General features: G+C 41.4%; 1 protein-coding gene across 5 annotated transcripts in view; it reads right to left on the bottom strand.

Moving 5' to 3' along the window:
- Positions 1 to 218: 218 nt before the first annotated feature.
- Positions 219 to 18266, bottom strand: part of LOC118400183 (solute carrier family 2, facilitated glucose transporter member 1-like) — a 54291-nt gene continuing 36243 nt past the window's right edge. For 3 of the 5 annotated variants that reach the window (XM_035796766.2, XM_035796767.2, XM_035796765.2), the window contains 9 exons: positions 11516 to 11611; positions 7337 to 7497; positions 6953 to 7193; positions 4741 to 4903; positions 4320 to 4507; positions 3990 to 4094; positions 3775 to 3876; positions 3411 to 3614; positions 219 to 3235 (listed from right to left, as the gene is read on the bottom strand). In XM_035796766.2, coding sequence (XP_035652659.1) covers positions 3035 to 3235; positions 3411 to 3614; positions 3775 to 3876; positions 3990 to 4094; positions 4320 to 4507; positions 4741 to 4903; positions 6953 to 7193; positions 7337 to 7497; positions 11516 to 11611 — 1461 coding nt within the window. In that variant the 3' untranslated portion in view covers positions 219 to 3034. Of the gene's footprint in view, positions 3236 to 3410; positions 3615 to 3774; positions 3877 to 3989; positions 4095 to 4319; positions 4508 to 4740; positions 4904 to 6952; positions 7194 to 7336; positions 7498 to 11011; positions 11434 to 11515; positions 11612 to 18266 lie in introns of those variants that run through there. The other 2 variants (XR_004828975.2, XM_052473375.1) reach the window with 2 other exon arrangements.

Genomic DNA, 18266 nt, shown 5'->3' with positions numbered 1-18266 from the left:
TTTTGTTTCCCTGGCGATAGCATTGTGGCACTCAGGAACCAATAAGGATCCTCTCTTACTTGCTTATCAAAATACTGTAGTATACATCAAATTATTAACTACATGATTTAGATCAGAAAGCACATAAATTATTCGAAAAATAGATTATGCATCTGTAATCATTGATTAAAATCTGAACTCAATTCTTGTGAAAATAAATAACCCAGCTAATTTCCATGTTTCCCTGTATGCTTGTTTTATTTTATTGATTAAAAATTCCAACCACACATCTTACAAAAGAAAACCATCAGGACACTGACATCATAGCGCACTGTTTTACAAAAGATTGTTCTGTTGGAGGTTCATATCCACCCAACATACACACAGGTGCTTTTACAAAATGTAAATTAATACTGCACTAAAATTGAGAAAATAAAAACATCTAATAAATTAGACATCTAATAAATAGTATATATCATTCAATGGTTCATGTACAAAGCTGAAATAAGATTGTGTTAATAGTTATCTCAAACAATATTTCTTCAGAGAGCAAATCAGAGAAAATAAAGGCAGGTGTGTTTATTATGCAAAAATAGATGTACAACTACCGATACGAGTAGTAACTAAAATAAAATATTTAGATATTTGGATTCTATACTATCTATTTTATTTACATTAAAAGTTGTGTGGCCTCATTATGTGCAGTGATGGATTTCTTCACCTGTTTTATGCATACATCATGTGTTAATAAATGTGTTTATAAAATGCCCAAACATAATTGTCAAAAACTAAACACACAAAGTACATTGCATTTGATTTCAGTCCATAAGTGCATCTTTTTCTCTCCATCACAGGGTCGGAGTTCAATCCGACATATGCCAAGTCTTTGGTGCCAACATTGATCCTGACATTTGATGACTTAGGGCGACTTACAGTCAAGGAGGTTGCAGTGTTTAACCGACAGATTGTTTGTGGAGGAGACTGTACTAAAGAGTTCCATATCATTTCAAAGACGCATACATATATTTGCATGCATGTGAATGCACACAAAGTCATCATGGAATGATTACAATGGATGTTTCTTGTGGAGTTCTGTTTGGGTCAAGGGCCATTACGAAAACCATTTAAACCACTTTAAAACCATATTCACTTTAGACTCGCTGGATTAGCCTATATTAGATTGTAAAACATATTCTGCCTACCTTTTGATTTCAAATAACAAAGACCTGTGAATGTAGGGATAGGTTAGGCTAATCATGTAGTTAAAAACAACAACAATGACATCTAACCCAATCTCTTTTCAGTAACATAACCGGGTTCGACATTTTGTAGAACATTTTGAGAAATACTCCAACTACTATTACGTAAGATTTTTTTGTGACAAAACAACCAACATTGTGGATGAAAAAATGCCGCTAAAAACACTTCTCATAATGCCTTATAAAATGAAAACCTATTGAAGTGGCACAGCAGTCATAGACAGGAACCTCTACATCAAGAGGTGGAGTCGCCTGAATCAGCCAACTATACAGGGTTGTCAGCTATGTGTCACAAAACATAACTGAACAATATAACAGCCCCTACAGTGCTGAACTATGCAGAGGCATTGTGGAGTTACAATAACAAAAATCACAACTTTTCTAGAAAAATGGATCATTAGTTGTGAGTCTGACCCCAAAGGGTGTAAAAGCACTTTCAGGATGAAGCAGACCGTGGTACAGCTGGAAGCCACATTACATACTAGACCCTGTTTGAAAGGAAGCCTGTTGTGAGGGACTTCAGTTTAGTTTTAGCGGGGGGTTGCGCTCATATTAGCATGCAGTGAAACAGGCGTACGTTGCTTTTCAACAGTTTGCTCTTATGAAGAAGCGGATGAGTGATTCCAATGATCAAATCTCCTGTCATATTCAAGGCGCCAACTACCATCACTAGTGCCAGAGTAGAAAATATTTCAGCTAGTCCTATGATTTCATAGTGTAAAATTTATGCTCATGGGTATTGCTTGGGAATTAAATATTACATGTACACATACAGTACTTACAGCCAAAACGTTTGCACCCAATGTTTGATAACATTTTTGTAACAGTGCTGTAATTCACTAAGAAATAAACCTCATAAAAAATGACTCTTTATGATTTGATTTATTTTTCCATAAGAAACAAATATTTCTAAAATAATCAAAATTCTATCTGGACAGAAGTTAAAAATTAGTTGGTAAAAAAAATATTTACATGGCATACAATGTCTTGAGGGTCTTGATTGATCCAGTAAATCATTTAGGTCATAAACTGTCTGTGTAACAAAGATACATATTGTTATATGTAGCCTCAGACATCCCCTATGTGGAACACAATAACGATTGGCTGTGGTTTAGTCTCTGGACTGGCAAAGCAAGTCAAGTTGTGGTACGATACAGTAGAAGGCCTTTCATTGATGGTACTGCTCCCCCTGTTGGAAAACAGTACATATGTCATATTTCAATTCCACAACAACTGCTCAAATTTGCTGTGGCTACAGTGTTGCTACACAGTATGCTCTGTTTCATCAAGTAACAAAGGGAACAAAAACACAAATTCTGAACTTTAAAATCCTCCCTTACTTCAATGAGAAGTACTGAGACCTACATAAGAGACATACGCATGGATATCTAAACTGACAAAATGATTAAGGCAACAGACAAAATAAGAGAAAATAAAATAAAAGTAACTTGGTGGTGACCGTTGTATAATTGAAGACCCCCCTTTTCGTTCTACTAACCATCTACCATTCCAACCCACCTTCTGCCACCCATGTCCCTGCTCCCACCAAGTTAGTGTTGTGATAAGAAGAGAAAGGAGCTAGAGACGTTGAGACAGGGGATCGGGAGGGGCGATCGGGGCATCTGTTCTCTGCTTGGTGAAGATGCTTGAAATGTAATGACAACCAGTGTGTCAGTTTAGTAGTCAGTTTGCACGTAGTTAGTGAGTGGTCCCCTCAGGTTGGGGTGGCCAGAGAGGGTTCAGGGCCGGGCCTCATCAGCGGGAGTGGAACGAGAGGAAAGGGGAGGGACAGGTGCTTAGAGCTGAGAGTCAGCCCCCAGGCTGTTGAGCTCCTCTGGCGAGTGCTTCTCTCCACCAGTGCCAGCCGACTGGCGGAACCCGGCTGAGATCTCATCAAACGTCCGGCCCTTGGTCTCAGGCACCTTGAAGTAGGTGAAGATGAAGAAGCTGAGCAGCAGTATGGTAAAGATGACAAAGACATAAGGGCCACACAACTCCTGTAGGGTGAGACGGAGAAGAGAAGAAAAGAGAACATTGATGACACAGTTTATTAAGCAGTGGGCTCCAAACAAAAGTGTATTCAAATTACCAGTTCATATATATCAAGATTAGTATTTCTACAACATTTACCATGTTGAGCATCTGACTAACAAGGTTGTGCTCAGTGCTTACCTCTACATACTGGAAGGCCATGCCCACTATGAAGTTGGCAGTCCAGTTGGAGAAGCCAGCCACAGCGAAAGCCGAGGGCCGGGGACCCTGGGAGAACAGCTCAGCCACAATGAACCAGGGGATGGGACCCGGGCCGATCTCAAAGAACGCCACAAAGGCAAAGATGGCCACAATACTCACGTAGGACATCCATGGCAGCTTGTCCTGATGGAGGACAAACAGACAGCAGGGGGTTAAACTACTGGTATTCATTCTACATATTACATTAACAAGGACTAGTATGAAAAAACAAGTGATTTTCCTCATTGATTCCTTATGAGAGCTGCTACCATTATGTGAAGTGTGTTATAGTTAGTCTAAGTACCAGCAGAGCCAGAGCGATGGTCATCAGGACGGCAGCGCCTGCCATTCCTATCAGCCCCAGCAGGTGGAGAGACCTGCGTCCAGCACGCTCCACCACAAACAGCTGAGGAACGCAGAGAGGATTGAATTATACTGTCTAAACACAAATTAAGTGCATCATGCATCATGTGCACCAAAAATGACACAAACACACCCGTATCTGCCATAGTTACTCACCGACACCACAGTGAAGGCCGTGTTGACCACACCGGCACCAATTGTAGCATAAACAGGCTGAGCAACTCCGGCCTTCTCAAAGATACGGGTAGAGTAGTAGAAAACCTGGAGGAAACCAACAGCATAGATTAAAGTTACAAAATAGACATGGCAGTATAAGTGTTTGTATATGTGGAGTGTGTGTTAGGGGTGAGAAGTATGAGAAGTAACTAATAGATAATATATGCCATTTAGCCAATATTATTATTATTATTATTATTATTATTAAGTAACTCACAGCGTTGATGCCAATATTATTATTATTATTATTATTATTATTAAGTAACTCACAGCGTTGATGCCAGAAAGCTGCTGGGAGAGCTGGAGCATGATAGCGATGAAGATGGGCTGGCGGTAGAGTGGCGAGCGGAACAGCTCTAGGATGGTCACCTTCTTCTCCCTCATCATCTGCCTGGCCTCCTCCTTCATCTCCTGCATGTCTGCACTTACGTCTGTGGTCCCACGCAGCTTCTTCAGGACTGACAGGGACAGAGAGAGAACGGAGGTTACATTACAGTCTGCTAGGGCTGGGTCACTCCATACCTGGTAAATTCAGACAATTCATGGATGAGTTTAAATTCAACTAATGAATTGAAAATAAGCCATTATTTTAGATTCAGAATCTTTTCAAGTCATTCAAACTGACAGACCTGAAATTGTCTGAACTGATGACTTATGAATGTGTGTTTGTGTGTAAATGTACTCTACTCACCAGTTTTGGCCTTGTTCTCCTCGTTGCGGTTGATGAGGAGGAAGCGGGGGCTCTCAGGGCAGAAGGGCAACAGGGCACACTGCGCCAGGGCTGGGATGAAGGTGAAGCCCAGCAGGAAGGGCCACAGAGACGCGTTCCCCATTAAGGCCTCCATGCCAAACACCTGAACCAAAACACATCGTTAGACCACCATCAGATGAAGCATTCTTGTGCAAACGACCTCCATACCTTACTTATTTGTTAACCTAAAGACGTACGAGCAGCCAGACCGAGCCGGTCTCAGGGATGGCTAACTCTGGAGATCCCTTCGACCTATAATAATAATAATATATTCCATTTAGCAGACGTTTTTATCCGAAGAGACTTGCATGCGTACATTTTATGTGATCCGGGCAATCAAACCCACTATCCTGAAGTTGCAAGCGCCATGTTCTATCAACTGAACGGTAAATCTGTTTTTAGTTTTTTTGCATGTTATTTTATGATTTGGTGCTTCTAGGGCAATATCGACGGCTGATTGAGGACATGTTTACTGAAACATATATTTATTTTCTATGATTGTGTTCTGTACTTCTGTTTTGCTTTGGTAGTGTATTGATTGTTTTGTAATTACTGGGCTCATCTGTAAATGAGACCTTGGTCTCAGCCGGACTCACTGTCAAAATAAACATTTTGTTACGTTACAGCGTTAATCAAAAATGTTTAAAGCTGTTTATTTTCCTCGTCAATCTACACACAATTCCCCATAATGACAAAGCAAAAACAGTTTTTTAGAAATGTTTTCTAATCTATAAAAAAAAAACAGAAATATTGAATTTACATAAGTATTCAGACCCTTTACTCAGTACTTTGTTGAAGAACCATTGGCAGTGATTACAGCCTTGAGTCTTCTTGGGTAGGACACTTCAAGCTTGGCACACCTGTATTTGGGGAGTTTCTTCCATTCCTCTCTGCAGATCCTCTGAAGCTGTCAGGTTGGCTGGGGATGGTCGCTACACAGCTATTTTCAGGTCTCTACAGAGATGTTCGAATCGGGTTCAAGTACGGGCTTTGGCTGGGCCACTCAAGGACATTTAGAGACTTGTCCCGAAGTCACTCCTGCATTGTCTTGGCTGTGTGCTTAGAATCGTTGTGCTGTTGGAAGGTGAACCTTGCCCGAGTCTGAGGTCCTGAGCGCTTTGGAGCAGGATTTCATCAAGGATCTCTATGTACATTATCTGTTCATCTTTCCCTCGATTCTGACAAGTCTCCAGGTCCCTTCCGCTGAAAACAAAACCCACAGCGTGATGCTGCCACCACCATGATTCACCGTAGAGATGGTGCCAGGTTTCCTCCAGGCGCTTGGCATTCAGGCCACAGAGTTCAATCTTGGTTACATCAGACCAGAGAATCTTGTTTCTCATGGTCTGAGAGTCTAAGGTGCCTTTTGGCAAACTCCAAGCAGGCTGTCATGTGCCTTTTACTGAGGAGTGGCTACCGTCTGGCCACTCTACTATAAAGGCCTGATTGATGGAGTGCTGCAGAGATGGTTGTCCTTCTGGAAGGTTCTCCCATCTCCACAGAGGAACTCTAGAGCTCTGTCAGAGTGACCATCGTGTTCTTGGTCACCTCCCTGACCAAGGTCCTTCTCCCTCGATTGCTCAGTTTGGCCGGACGGCCAGCTCTGGGAAGAGTCTTGGTGGTTCCAAACTTCTTCCATTTAAGGATGATGGAGGCCACTGTGTTCTTGGGGACCTTCAATGTTGCAGAACTGTTTTGGCACCCTTCCCCAAATCTGTGCCTCAACACAATCCTGTCTCAGAACTCTACGGAGAATGCCTTTGACCTCATGGCTTGGTTTTTGCTCTGACATGCACTGTAATCTGTGCGACCTTATATAGACACGTTTGTACCTTTCCAAATCATATCCAATCAATTGAATTTGCCACGGGTGGACTTCAATCATGTTGAAGAAACATCTCAAGGATGATCAGTGGAAACAGGATGCATAGAGTCTCTTAGCAAAGGGTCTGAATACTGTACATAAGGTTTTTGCTTTGTCATTATAGGTAGTGTGTGCAAATTGCTGAGGATTTGTATTTATTTAATACATTTTAGAATAAGGCTGTAACATAACAAAATGTGGAAATAGTTAAGTGGTCTGAATACTTTCCGAAGGCACTGTATTATCCAGTATTCTCCATATAATATCCCTGTGGCCACTGGCACTGACCTGTGCCATCAGGATGCCCGTGACAATGCCCAACTGGTGGAGGGTACCCAGGGCTCCTCGAAGGGCAGTGGGGGCAACCTCACCCACGTACATGGGTACAAAGCCAGTTGAGAGGCCGGAGTAAAGTCCCACCACGAAGCGCCCGATGATCAGCATCTCCCATGAGCCACCCATCTTAGAGAAGCCCATGAGAGCAGCGGAGACAAAGGCCAGCACGTTGGCCATGAGCATGGAGTTCCTCCTGTGGGTACCACAGAAATAGTCAATTACAATTACTGGCCAAACCTTTACATGTCACACATATTAAACAGTACATAGGCCATCCACGTCATATAATCTCACATAACACAGTTGTAAATAAACATTGTAAAATTACGTATTTACCTGCCAAAGCGGTTGACAAACAGGCCCACGGAGAAGGAGCCGAAGATACCGCCGACAGAGAAGATGGCGACGGAGACGGACCACAGGGTGGTGAGGGAGGTCTTGGTGATGGGCTCCTGGTAGCGGTCAAACCATGTCTCATTGAGGAACCTCTCAATAACCTAGCAGAGAAGGAAAACGAAACAGTGCCAAAGAAAGAAATCACAGTCAATTGTTCACTTGTTTTTTTTATTGAAGATTATTGTCCTCATTGCCATTGGCCAGGTGACTGCTGTTTTGGTGTCTGGCCAGTAGATGACGGTATAGGATTGGTTTTCAGGGCCATGTTTCGTACGAAAAACATTCTGAACGTTGTAGATAGAATTGCCACAAATAGAGCCGGCATTCTTATTCTACATGTTAGAGATGCATGTTTGTTCTACATAGTATATTTCTATCTGAACGTTCCAAAAAGTTGCGTCCTGCTGAACCCGCCCCTCGTTTTCCTTCAACAAGGAAGTTTATGAAAGAGTGAAGTGTTGGGTTTCAGCCCCTTCCCCCACAGTGACTTATCAGTGTTGACAAAAATACATAAGTACGCCCAGCTTGTGATGGAAGTTAAGCTGTACAGGCTGGGAAGAATGTGCCCTCTATCTAGCACTTCTAGCACTCAGCACTGAGCCCTGCCTCCTCCTGTCCTTATCTCCCACATATCACCGCTGGCTCCTGTCATGTGCTTTGCTGATAGATTATACAATATACTTCTTTACCGATACTTACATAACGCTGAGTGAGTCATATAGAACTGATAATGTATGTATAAGTCAGCTGAGGGGTAGGCTGTTCAAGATATGGCATAGGGTATATCATATTTTATACAGACCCAGAAAGTTATCCTAATTATTCTGCAAAGAAGTGATGACAAATCTAATATAGCCTAGCTTAGTCAGCCTAACACTGTCCAATAAAATCAACATTCTTACAGATAGAGAATGTCTGGTGTCTGACTCAAGACCTAGCAAGCACCTGGCCACAATGAAATACACTGTTCATTCATGACCGTTGACCCTGCTCTGATTAAAGTGTTAATGCCTCTGTGGACTCCTGGCTAGGCAGGCAGTCAGGTCTGTCTGTGCTACAAGGTGCCCAATTTGGAGCGGGCAGGGAGGCAGAAGGACAAACAGGACAGCAGCCCAGGGCCCTTGAGAGACACCTAATCTAATCAGTGCTGCACTCTTTAGAGCGGAGGGCCTGCGTCACAACAACCCGCATCACTCCATCCCTAATCATAGAGAAAGAGAGAGAGAGGGGGAGGTAGGTTGGGGATAATCTAGGGTTTCCATATATAGTAGCAATGCTGTTCTCACATTTACCCTAAATCTGGATGTGTCTCTATGTTCAGCAACACTGTCGTTTCTGTGAACACTTCCCTGCACTCTGTATGTTGCTCCTAAACAGCTGTGGCATGGTGTGGTATTACTGAGCATGTGTCAGTGTGCTTACAGTATTAGTGTTTTATTAGAATTTTTCTTTCACTTTGACATTGTGGAGTCTTTTGTGTAGAAAAATGGCAATTAAATACATTTGAATCCCACTTTGTAACACAACAAAATGTGGAAAAACTAAAAGGGTTTGAGTACTTTCTGAAGGCACTGTATGCAGTAATCAATATCAGTAGTACTATAAAATAATGTAAAACATTGCTGGATCACAGACAACAATGTCAGCGCAAGGTAGCCACTTCAGACATAATGACAGACAGATGAGTGTGTAATGGAGCAATAAGTTGTCTCCTGAGAGAGGAACACCAGGACAGGAGTAAACTCAGACTGCAGATTAGTGGGATGAAGGGACATGTCCACAGAGCCCTCATTTGACAAAGTTAATGTTGAGGGCCTGTGTGTCCCGTGGATCTAGAGTAGAGGCTGACCAATATGTTTTTAGGGGTCCGATACGATTTACGTTTTTTGGGGGGGAGGACAAAACTTACCGATATCTGCTGATATACTGTTTTTTACGCCGGGGAAATTAAAAACTAAACAACTGTCCAAGAACTATGCTTCAAATGTTGATTTCTTACATTGTGACAATAATGACATATCATGAGAATGGTAAACATTAGATTCATGTTTATCAACCTATTTATTGAATATCAGTTATCGGTGGAATTATTGTCCAATACTGATATAGCAATAAAAGGCCAATATGTAAGGGCTACATTACCTTGGAAATAATGGACAACACAGCGGGGCGAAGTGGAGCCGAGTCCCTTTGCAAAGTTAATTTTTCCAAGGTAATGTACAGAATGGTAGTGTTTATCCCGCTTATACCACAATTGCCAAAGAAAACAATACTTACGCACACATTTACCAGTAAAATAATATATATTTTTTTTCCTTTTTATAAGCAAATTCATACTTTCTTATCATTTGGTTGCTCTCATCATTCAGCAAAGTAGCTGCATTTATGTTTATTTAAGCCATTTTCTATTGACATTCATTTCAATACACCCATAACAACGAGCTGATGATGCCCCCATTTTGCCTGGCATAGCTAGAAAAGTTGGCCTTCTCATCAGGACACTTGTTGACACTGACTGCAAGTTACAAGGAGATCGCACTGCATATCAAACACTAGGCTTGAAGCTAGCTAAATAGTTTGTTGCTAGTAAACGTGCCAATGACAACTGAATTCTAAAATATCAGTTGCTGAAATCAGCTGGTCAAACTAGAAACATGTGGGAGGATTTGACAACTTTCGTGGCGGAGGGCAGAGGAGAAATGTATGTTCATCACTCACCACGTCAGGTCATCAGATGCTCCCAAAAAATATGTCTCTGCAAAAACAAATCAATGCTAGTAAGCCAGCTATTTTTTTCCCTCGTTGTACCTGCATTTATAATGTATTCCATTTTAGCTTGTGTGGTTGTTGGATTAGATTTCTGTAACTTTGTAGCAAGTACTGTCTGCATGTGATATTGCGTCATGATTGCAAAGTGTCCTGATATCTTTTCAAACTTTTTTGGCTTGTGTCCATTCTAGTATGTCCTTCTAGCCAATCAGAAACAAGTATTCAACAATGCTGTGGTATAACAGCTGATAGTATTGGTAAACCGATATATCGGTCGAGCTCTAGTATTCTGGCAACAAGGCACCTGGAACTTTGAGCAGAGCTGAGCGCCACAAGGTTTGTTCAGACAAAGAGAAATATTGTGTGTGGCTTAGCCCTTTTACCTGAACTAAGAGATTATTATGGAGCTTTCAGTAAACAAAACCATTCTGTAGAATTAGCACCTACAGTAAAAAGCTGTCCAGGGGATACACTTACATATGCAACAGTTTGAAGGAGTAGGGTCAAAGAAACGTGTTTAAGTTCATGGAAAAGAGGTTCATTTAATTGATGGAGTCACATCTCACTGAGAGCTCCTAAATTATGTTTCCTTTAACGGAGTGAGTAGCACTCTCCTGGCTTTCTCCTCACCTACAGTCTGGCAGGCCCTTTTGGGGCATGGAAACACTCCTTTACACATGAATCACACCACAGAGGTCCTCTAACGGAGAGAGCCTTGGATGAGATAGGCCTACGTCAAGTTATTATTAGCCCCCTTCTTTTCACGTGTTGCAGGGAACATCTTGTCTGGCCTAGACAGGCACAGGGGCAGTCCTGTCTGGGAAAAGGTGTCAGTGTGTCACAAACCTTGCCGAAGATGGTGCCTCTTCCTGTTCGGGCGGTGCTCGGCGGTCGTCGTCGCCGGCCTATTAGCTACCATCGATTCCCTTTCCGTTTGTTTTGGGTTATTGGGTAATTGGGTACACCTGTTTTGTATTAGGGTTTGTTTGTAGGGTATTTAAGGGCACTAGGCCCGCTGGGTATTTGTGCGGGCTTGTTTTTGTTACTCTGTGTTTGATGGTGTGAGTTATTCGTGTATTTATTCTCCTGACTATTTTGTCCTGTTGTTTGGACTGGCAACATTTATACGCCCTGTGTGTTGGCGTGACTGTTTTGTTGCACTGGGGAATAAATTTGAAAGAAAGACTGAACCCTGCTCTCTGCGCCTAATTCCACCCACCACTCCTAGTTGATCGTAACACAGTGACGATTTGAAAACGGTGTCGTTGGGATAAATATAGACAAGCCTTCCACGCCCAATTCCGATCAGACACATCAGCCCCCCCCCCAATCTCATCCCTATGGACTCACCTTCTGAGGGGCGTTGATGACACCTGTGTTGTAACCGAACTGCAGTGAGCCAATCACCGCTGCTCCTACTGTCAGCATCAACTGGAAGGTTACTTGCTGCAAAGAGACAGGAGAGAGAGTCAGTTAGAAATCACCTATCCTCCAAATATTGTAGGTACCTAGAGTTGACAGGCTTATTGTATTATGATAACAAATCTGTAGGCGAAGTTATCCCATTGACGCCATTCCATATAGGCCTAGGCTAGATAGGCCTTTAGGAATATTTGAGTGAGAACCTAGGGACTGTACTGTAAGGGTTAATCAACTTAGTTTTACAATAACCAATGACTTCATCCTGTTCTACTAGTTAGACAAGTCATTTCACTATGAACACCCTGAAGAGTGACAAGCACAATGCCCTGATTCTCCTGATTCATGTCCTTTGCATGGACCTTCTGTGTTGTTTTGACTGCACATCACTTTAATGAATGTGGCCCTGGTAATGTTTTAGTTCCTAAATGCTTTTCGACCTCCTCCAAAATGTAAAAAAAACTTGCCTAACTTGAGCTGCAGTTTCCGTAGAATGGGATAGTATCTGACATTGTGCAATAGGTGGTTGTACTGCCCCAAATGTGTGTGATAGTGACGCAACTTGCAAGAAGGCAATCTAACCTCAGTCCAAGCAGACAGGAGGGGAGAGTTCATCCTCAAACTGTCCACCTCAGGTGGTTGAATGTAAATATTGGTGCATTAGGATCATGTGTCCACCCCCAGCTCTCTCAGAGGAGTGGTGGTTTAGTCCTAGGCATTGTTCTTGTTTCCGGTTAGTTCTAAAAATCATTTGATGGGCTTAATCCCAGTGGAGCCCCAAGGCAGGCAGAGATTATCCTCATGCCATCAAGTTAACATCACACATAATCCTTTTCAGATGAGCCATTATGCCACTTTCACATTTCATGTAGTGTGTCTGTGGCTAAATCAGTATTGTAGTCATAATGGAGTTTAGGCTACCCATGAGTCGATTTTTTGAGTTGGTTACAATCGTGAACAGAAGAGGTATGTGGGTTACTGGTAATGGGAGTTTTCCACTGTTTGGGAGTTGTCTGTATCTGTGGTGATGTTTTGGTAGTGACATGGCTGTTCTGTTAAAGTTAGAGTTAGCCTTAGTGGTTCACACCAGTTGTGATGGCAGCTGAGATCCTCTTTCTTACTCATGTTGTGATGTGACTATATTGGGATTCCAAACTTAAAGCCAGTGTAGTTATGACAAGGTCCCACATGTCTGTAAAATGTGTGTGAAAGTGAACCATGCCAAAACTATGACACATACGCTTTAACACATTGTTACAAAAAGCACTCAACTATATAAACTAAGATATTGAACTTTCATGATTTCAGCGTTGCGTCATTGGTTGTTATAGCCTAAATGTGTTTCTTATTCATGGGTTAGACTTGGCCCACTAGCAGGACTATCTGACAGGGAAAAAGGGTTTATATAAGGCAGCTTTTAAGGGCACTAGTGAAATAACCCTACCTCCCTTAAAATATTTGTTGAGAAGAAATACTCAAGGCTATTCTAAACAAAAGGGGAGGAATAACATTTTTGTGAATTCTGAGATTCTTGCCTGGGGGTATGAAGAGGGTAGGAAGCTAGAAAGTTTGGAAACACGCTGTACAATGTAGCTCAGTAATAGAAGCCCAAAAAAGGGCAGGCCTGAAAGTTTTGTGGGCCCACCCCACAGTAGCATGTTGACCAATAAGGTTCCACACAATCAATGAGTAGATGGGGTTCAACGAGTGCATCACTGGGCTGTTATAACCAGCCCAAGTACAGGATGTGAACACACACCACACACAAATACACATGTTCAGGAATCCAGAGGTTTTAAAGCTGTTGGCTAGGTTCTTAAAGGAGCCATGCTTCCTTTCAGTGAAACAGTTATGTCATTCTTATATAGACAATAACTCACTTTCGTAAAAACACCAGTTTCGAAATTAGCAAGAGAGACAGTCTTCCTTCAACACTACACTCATAGGCTACCTCCATCTTGTTCACTCAAAAGATGTGCAAGTTTTAAATGGCCACTGCTTGAGTGAGTCTGGGACTCTTTAACACAGCCAAACTGGTTTGCAAATACTCCATAAATATGGAACTTCACTGGTGTGTGTGTGTGTGTGTGTGTGTGTGTGTGTGTGTGTGTGTGTGTGTGTGTGTGTGTGTGTGTGTGTGTGTGTGTGTGTGTGTGTGTGTGTGTGTGTGTGTGTGTGTGTGTGTGTGTGTGTGTGTGTGTGTGTGTGTGTGTGTGTGTGTGTGTGTGTGTGTGTGTGTGTGTGTGTGCGCGCGCATGCATTGCGTGTGAGTGAGTGAGTGAGAGGAACTATGAAACACTCCTCTGTGACATTGCGTTTAAACTAGATACCAGTGTGTAGAGGGAGACCATGCCTTCCCCCTGGCCTAAACACACACACAAACACACACACTGCATGGAGGAAGAGTTAGGGCAGATCTTGTGTTCTATGCTATCAGAAAACATTCCTTCCTGAAAGGGGATGGTCATGTATCATTTACCTAGGAAACAATGAAGTCACACCCTTCAGCTCGGAAATGTTTGTCGCAGCCTTACAGACTAATACTGGCCCTTTAACACATAATGTCACCATCTTTCTAAAACAGCTGGCGTCACCAGCCGTGTTAACATTCCGGCTAAAGATGTATTAATTTGCATTCAAATGTTTACTTTGAGTCTTTTGATTAGTTAAGCTATACAAAAAGACCGTATCACATGATAACTGATGACTCATGCCCATGTTCAATAAGGAACTAATGGTACTGGTTATATAATAAAACAACATTGTCAATGAAAACAGCTTTCAGTGAGACAACAAAATCATGAGAGTTTAACTGGCATACTGACAGCATACAAAATCTCTTACCATTTTTAGAACTTGTTTATGTTAACATTTTCCTGGTTCTGTCAGCGCAACCAAACCTCCATGCAAATAAATCTCCTTCTCCTCAGGAGTGAGTCTGTGAATTTCTGCCCAGTCACGGCGATGTGGCTGGCGAATTGTTGACTGTGGCTTTAGGCTTAGTTGGTTATAATTGAATTCATCTAACTTGGAAAAACACAAATTGAATATTTAGATATACAGCCTTTTTCCAAAAAAAGTGCTTTGCATGATTACAATCAACGTTTACGTTTCAGGCCTGCCTCATCTAATGCCTCATTGGTGAAACCTATTCACATCGATGTGATGCATGAGATCGTCTGGGCTTGAGCAAACATCTAAAGTGATCATTCAGCCTGTCCCTTGAGCAACAGTTTACTCAACAAAGTCCAATAGTTAAATTCTTGGAGGTAGTTAGGTAAATGAGATCTACTTCATAAGATCAACACAAGCAGTCCAGACGCAGTAGCCAGTTTATACTGCACTGATGTATGACGATGGTGAGACTGTTCTTAAAAGGAACGAGGAACAGGGGTTGGACCAAAGTTGTATGTAGAGTTGTGAGAGTCAGTCCCAAGTGTAAGATATAACCTTTTTTCACATAAGCACTTTATTGCCTAATGTCTGTGACCAAAGCCCTAAAGCAGACACTACTGGTTTTTGGAGGATGTCTGGTGAAATAGAATTACTTCCTGCTCTGTAATGTTTACAGCCACATCTTGCCTGTAAGTGACACCTAATACGCAATAGTTTAGTTCCAGTGAATTGAAGAATTGAATCACCTTTGTCTATAATCTATAATTGTCAGTGGTCCCTCTCTTCTAACACCCTAGCCTCTTCTAAAATTACTGATGGTACACGTTGCATCATATTGAGTGATAGTCTGTGAGTAAACTGTCGAGAACAAATATACGTAAACATAACTGGTATTGTAGAATCTGTCTGGAAGGAATGAGATGCCTGGGATAATGAGCAGCAGTAGTTCCTGTGTTTGGCTTTTTTCATCACTGGTTATTTGGACAAATCATTCTTTATGTAATTTATCTTTGTTTCATCGTGTCGTTTTTTCTTCATTTTCTTCAGTTTAGTCACATGATTTATCAATTTGCAGTACATTTGCCCATCAGTTGTGCAGCCAGACTTATTTGCCATTCCTTTTTCTTTATCCCTCTCAACTAGAAGTCGACCGATTATGATTTTTCAACGGCGATACCGATATCTGATTATTGGAGGACCAAAAAAAAGCAGATACCGATTAATCGGATTATTTAATTTATTTATTTGTAATAATGACATTTACAACAATACTGAATGAACACTTTTATTTTAACTTAATATAATAAATCAATAAAATACATTTAGCCTCAAATAAATAATGAGAGCTGTTCAATTTGGTTTAAATAATGCAAAAACAAAGTGTTGGAGAAGAAAGTAAAAGTGCAATATGTGCCATGTAAACGTTTAAGTTCCTTGCTCAGAACATGAGGACATATGAAAGCTGGTGGTTCCTTTAACATGAGTCTTCAATATTCCCAGGTAAGAAGTTTTAGGAAGTAGTTATTATAGGAATTATTGGACTATTTCTCTCTATACCATTTGTATTTCATTTACCTTTGACTATTGGATGTTCTTATAGGCACTTTAGTAATGCCAGTGTAACAGTATAGCTTCCGTTCCTCTCCTCGCCCCTACCTGGGCTCGAACCAGGGACACATCAACAACAGCCACCCTCAAAGCATCGTTACCCATCGCTCCACAAAAGCCACGGCCCTTGCAGAGCAAGGGGAACAACTACTTCAAGGTCTCAGAGCGAGTGACGTCACCGATTGAAACGCTATTAGCGCGCACCCCCCCCCTAACTAGCTAGCCACTTCACATCGGTTACACCAGCCTAATCTCTGGAGTTGATAGGCTTGAAGTCATAAACAGCTCAATGCTTGAAGCACAGCGAAGAGCTGCTGGCAAACGCACGAAAGTGCTGTTTCAATGAATGCGTACGAGCCTGCTTCTGCCTACCACCGCTCAGTCAGACTGTTCTATCAAATATCAAATCATATACTTAATTATAACATAATAACACACAGAAATACGAGCCGTAGGTCATTAATATGGTCAAATCCGGAAACTATCATTTAGAAAACAAAACTTTTATTCTTTCAGTGAAAGACGGAACCGTTCCGTATTTTATCTAATGGGTGGAATCCATGTCTAAATATTCCTGTTACATTGCACAACCTTCAATGTTATGTCATAATTACCAAAAATTCTGGCAAATTAGTTAACGAGCCAGGCGGCCCAAACTGCTGCATATACCCTGACTCTGCGTGCAATGAACGCAAGAGAAGTGACACAATTTCCCTCGTTTAATATTGCCTGCTAACCTGGATTTCTTATAACTAAATATGCAGGTTTAAAAATATATACTTCTGTGTATTGATTTTAAGAAAGTCATTGATGTTTATGGCTAGGTACATTCGTGCAACGATTGTGCTTTTTTCGCAAATGTGCTTTTGTTCATTAAATCATCCCCAAAGTTGTCTGTATTTGTTAGGAAAAAAATATACCCTGACTACTTTGCACAGAATGCAAGAAAAGTTACACAATTTCCCTAGTTAAAAGAAATTCATGTTAGCAGGCAATATTAACTAAATATGCAGGTTTAAAAATATATACTTGTGTATTGATTTTAAGAAAGGCGTTGATGTTTATGGTTAGGTACACATTGGTGCAATGACAGTGCTTTTCTCACGAATGAGCTTGTTTAGCGAAGTAAGCTATGATTCAATGATAAATTAACAGGCACCGCATCGATTATATGCAACACAGGACAACCTAGATAAACTAGTAATATCGTCAACCATGTGTAGTTAACTAGTGATTGTGTTAAGATTGATTGTTTTTTATAAGATACGTTTAATGCTAGCTAGCACCTTACCTTGGCTTCTTGCTGCACTCGCATAACAGGTAGTCAGCCTGCTACGCAGTCTCCTCGTGGAGTGCAATGTAATCGGCCATGATTGGTGTCCAAAAATGCTGATTACCGATTGTTATGAAAACTTGAAATCGGCCCTAATTAATAGGTCGACCTCTACTCTCAACTATACAATTTTTCAATTCCTCATCAATCCACAGGGATTTAACATTTTTTTTACAGTGATTTTCTTAATGGGTGCATGCTTATTAATCACTGGGATAAGCAATTTCATAAATGTGTCAAGTGCAGCGTCTGGTTGCTCCTCATTACACACCACGGACAAACAAATATTCTTTACATCAACAACATAGGAATCACTACAAAACGTACTGTATGACCTCTTATACACTATATTAGGCCCAGCCTTTGGAACTTTGGTCTTCCTAGATATGGCTACGATATTGTGGTCATTACATCCGATGGATTTGGATACTGCTTTAAAGCAAATTTCTGCTGCCTCTCTCCTGTGCTGTTTGTAACTACCCTGGTAGGTTGACTGATAACGTGAACCAGGTTACAGGCACTGGTTACAGTTTGAAGATTTCCAAGTTGAAGGTACTAGTTGCAGTCGGAAGCTTTTTCTTGAGTGGGCAGCCTGATGAAAGCCAGTCAATATTTAAATCAACCAGAAAATATACATCTCTGTTGCTATCACAAACATTATCAAGCATTTCACACATGTTATCCAGATACTGTTAGCACTTGGTGGTCTACAGCTGCTTCCCACCAGAATGGGCTTTAGGTGAGGCAGATTAACCTGGAGCCATATTACTTCAACAGCATTTAACATGAGATCCTCTCTATGTTTTACAGGAATGTGGTTCTGAATATAAATGGCAACACCTCCTC

Source organism: Oncorhynchus keta, chromosome 21 (genome assembly GCF_023373465.1).
Source record: "Oncorhynchus keta strain PuntledgeMale-10-30-2019 chromosome 21, Oket_V2, whole genome shotgun sequence".
Lineage (NCBI taxonomy): Eukaryota > Metazoa > Chordata > Actinopteri > Salmoniformes > Salmonidae > Oncorhynchus > Oncorhynchus keta.
The sequence above is the reverse complement of the archived record's forward strand: the minus strand, read 5'-3'. Positions and strand labels throughout refer to the sequence as shown.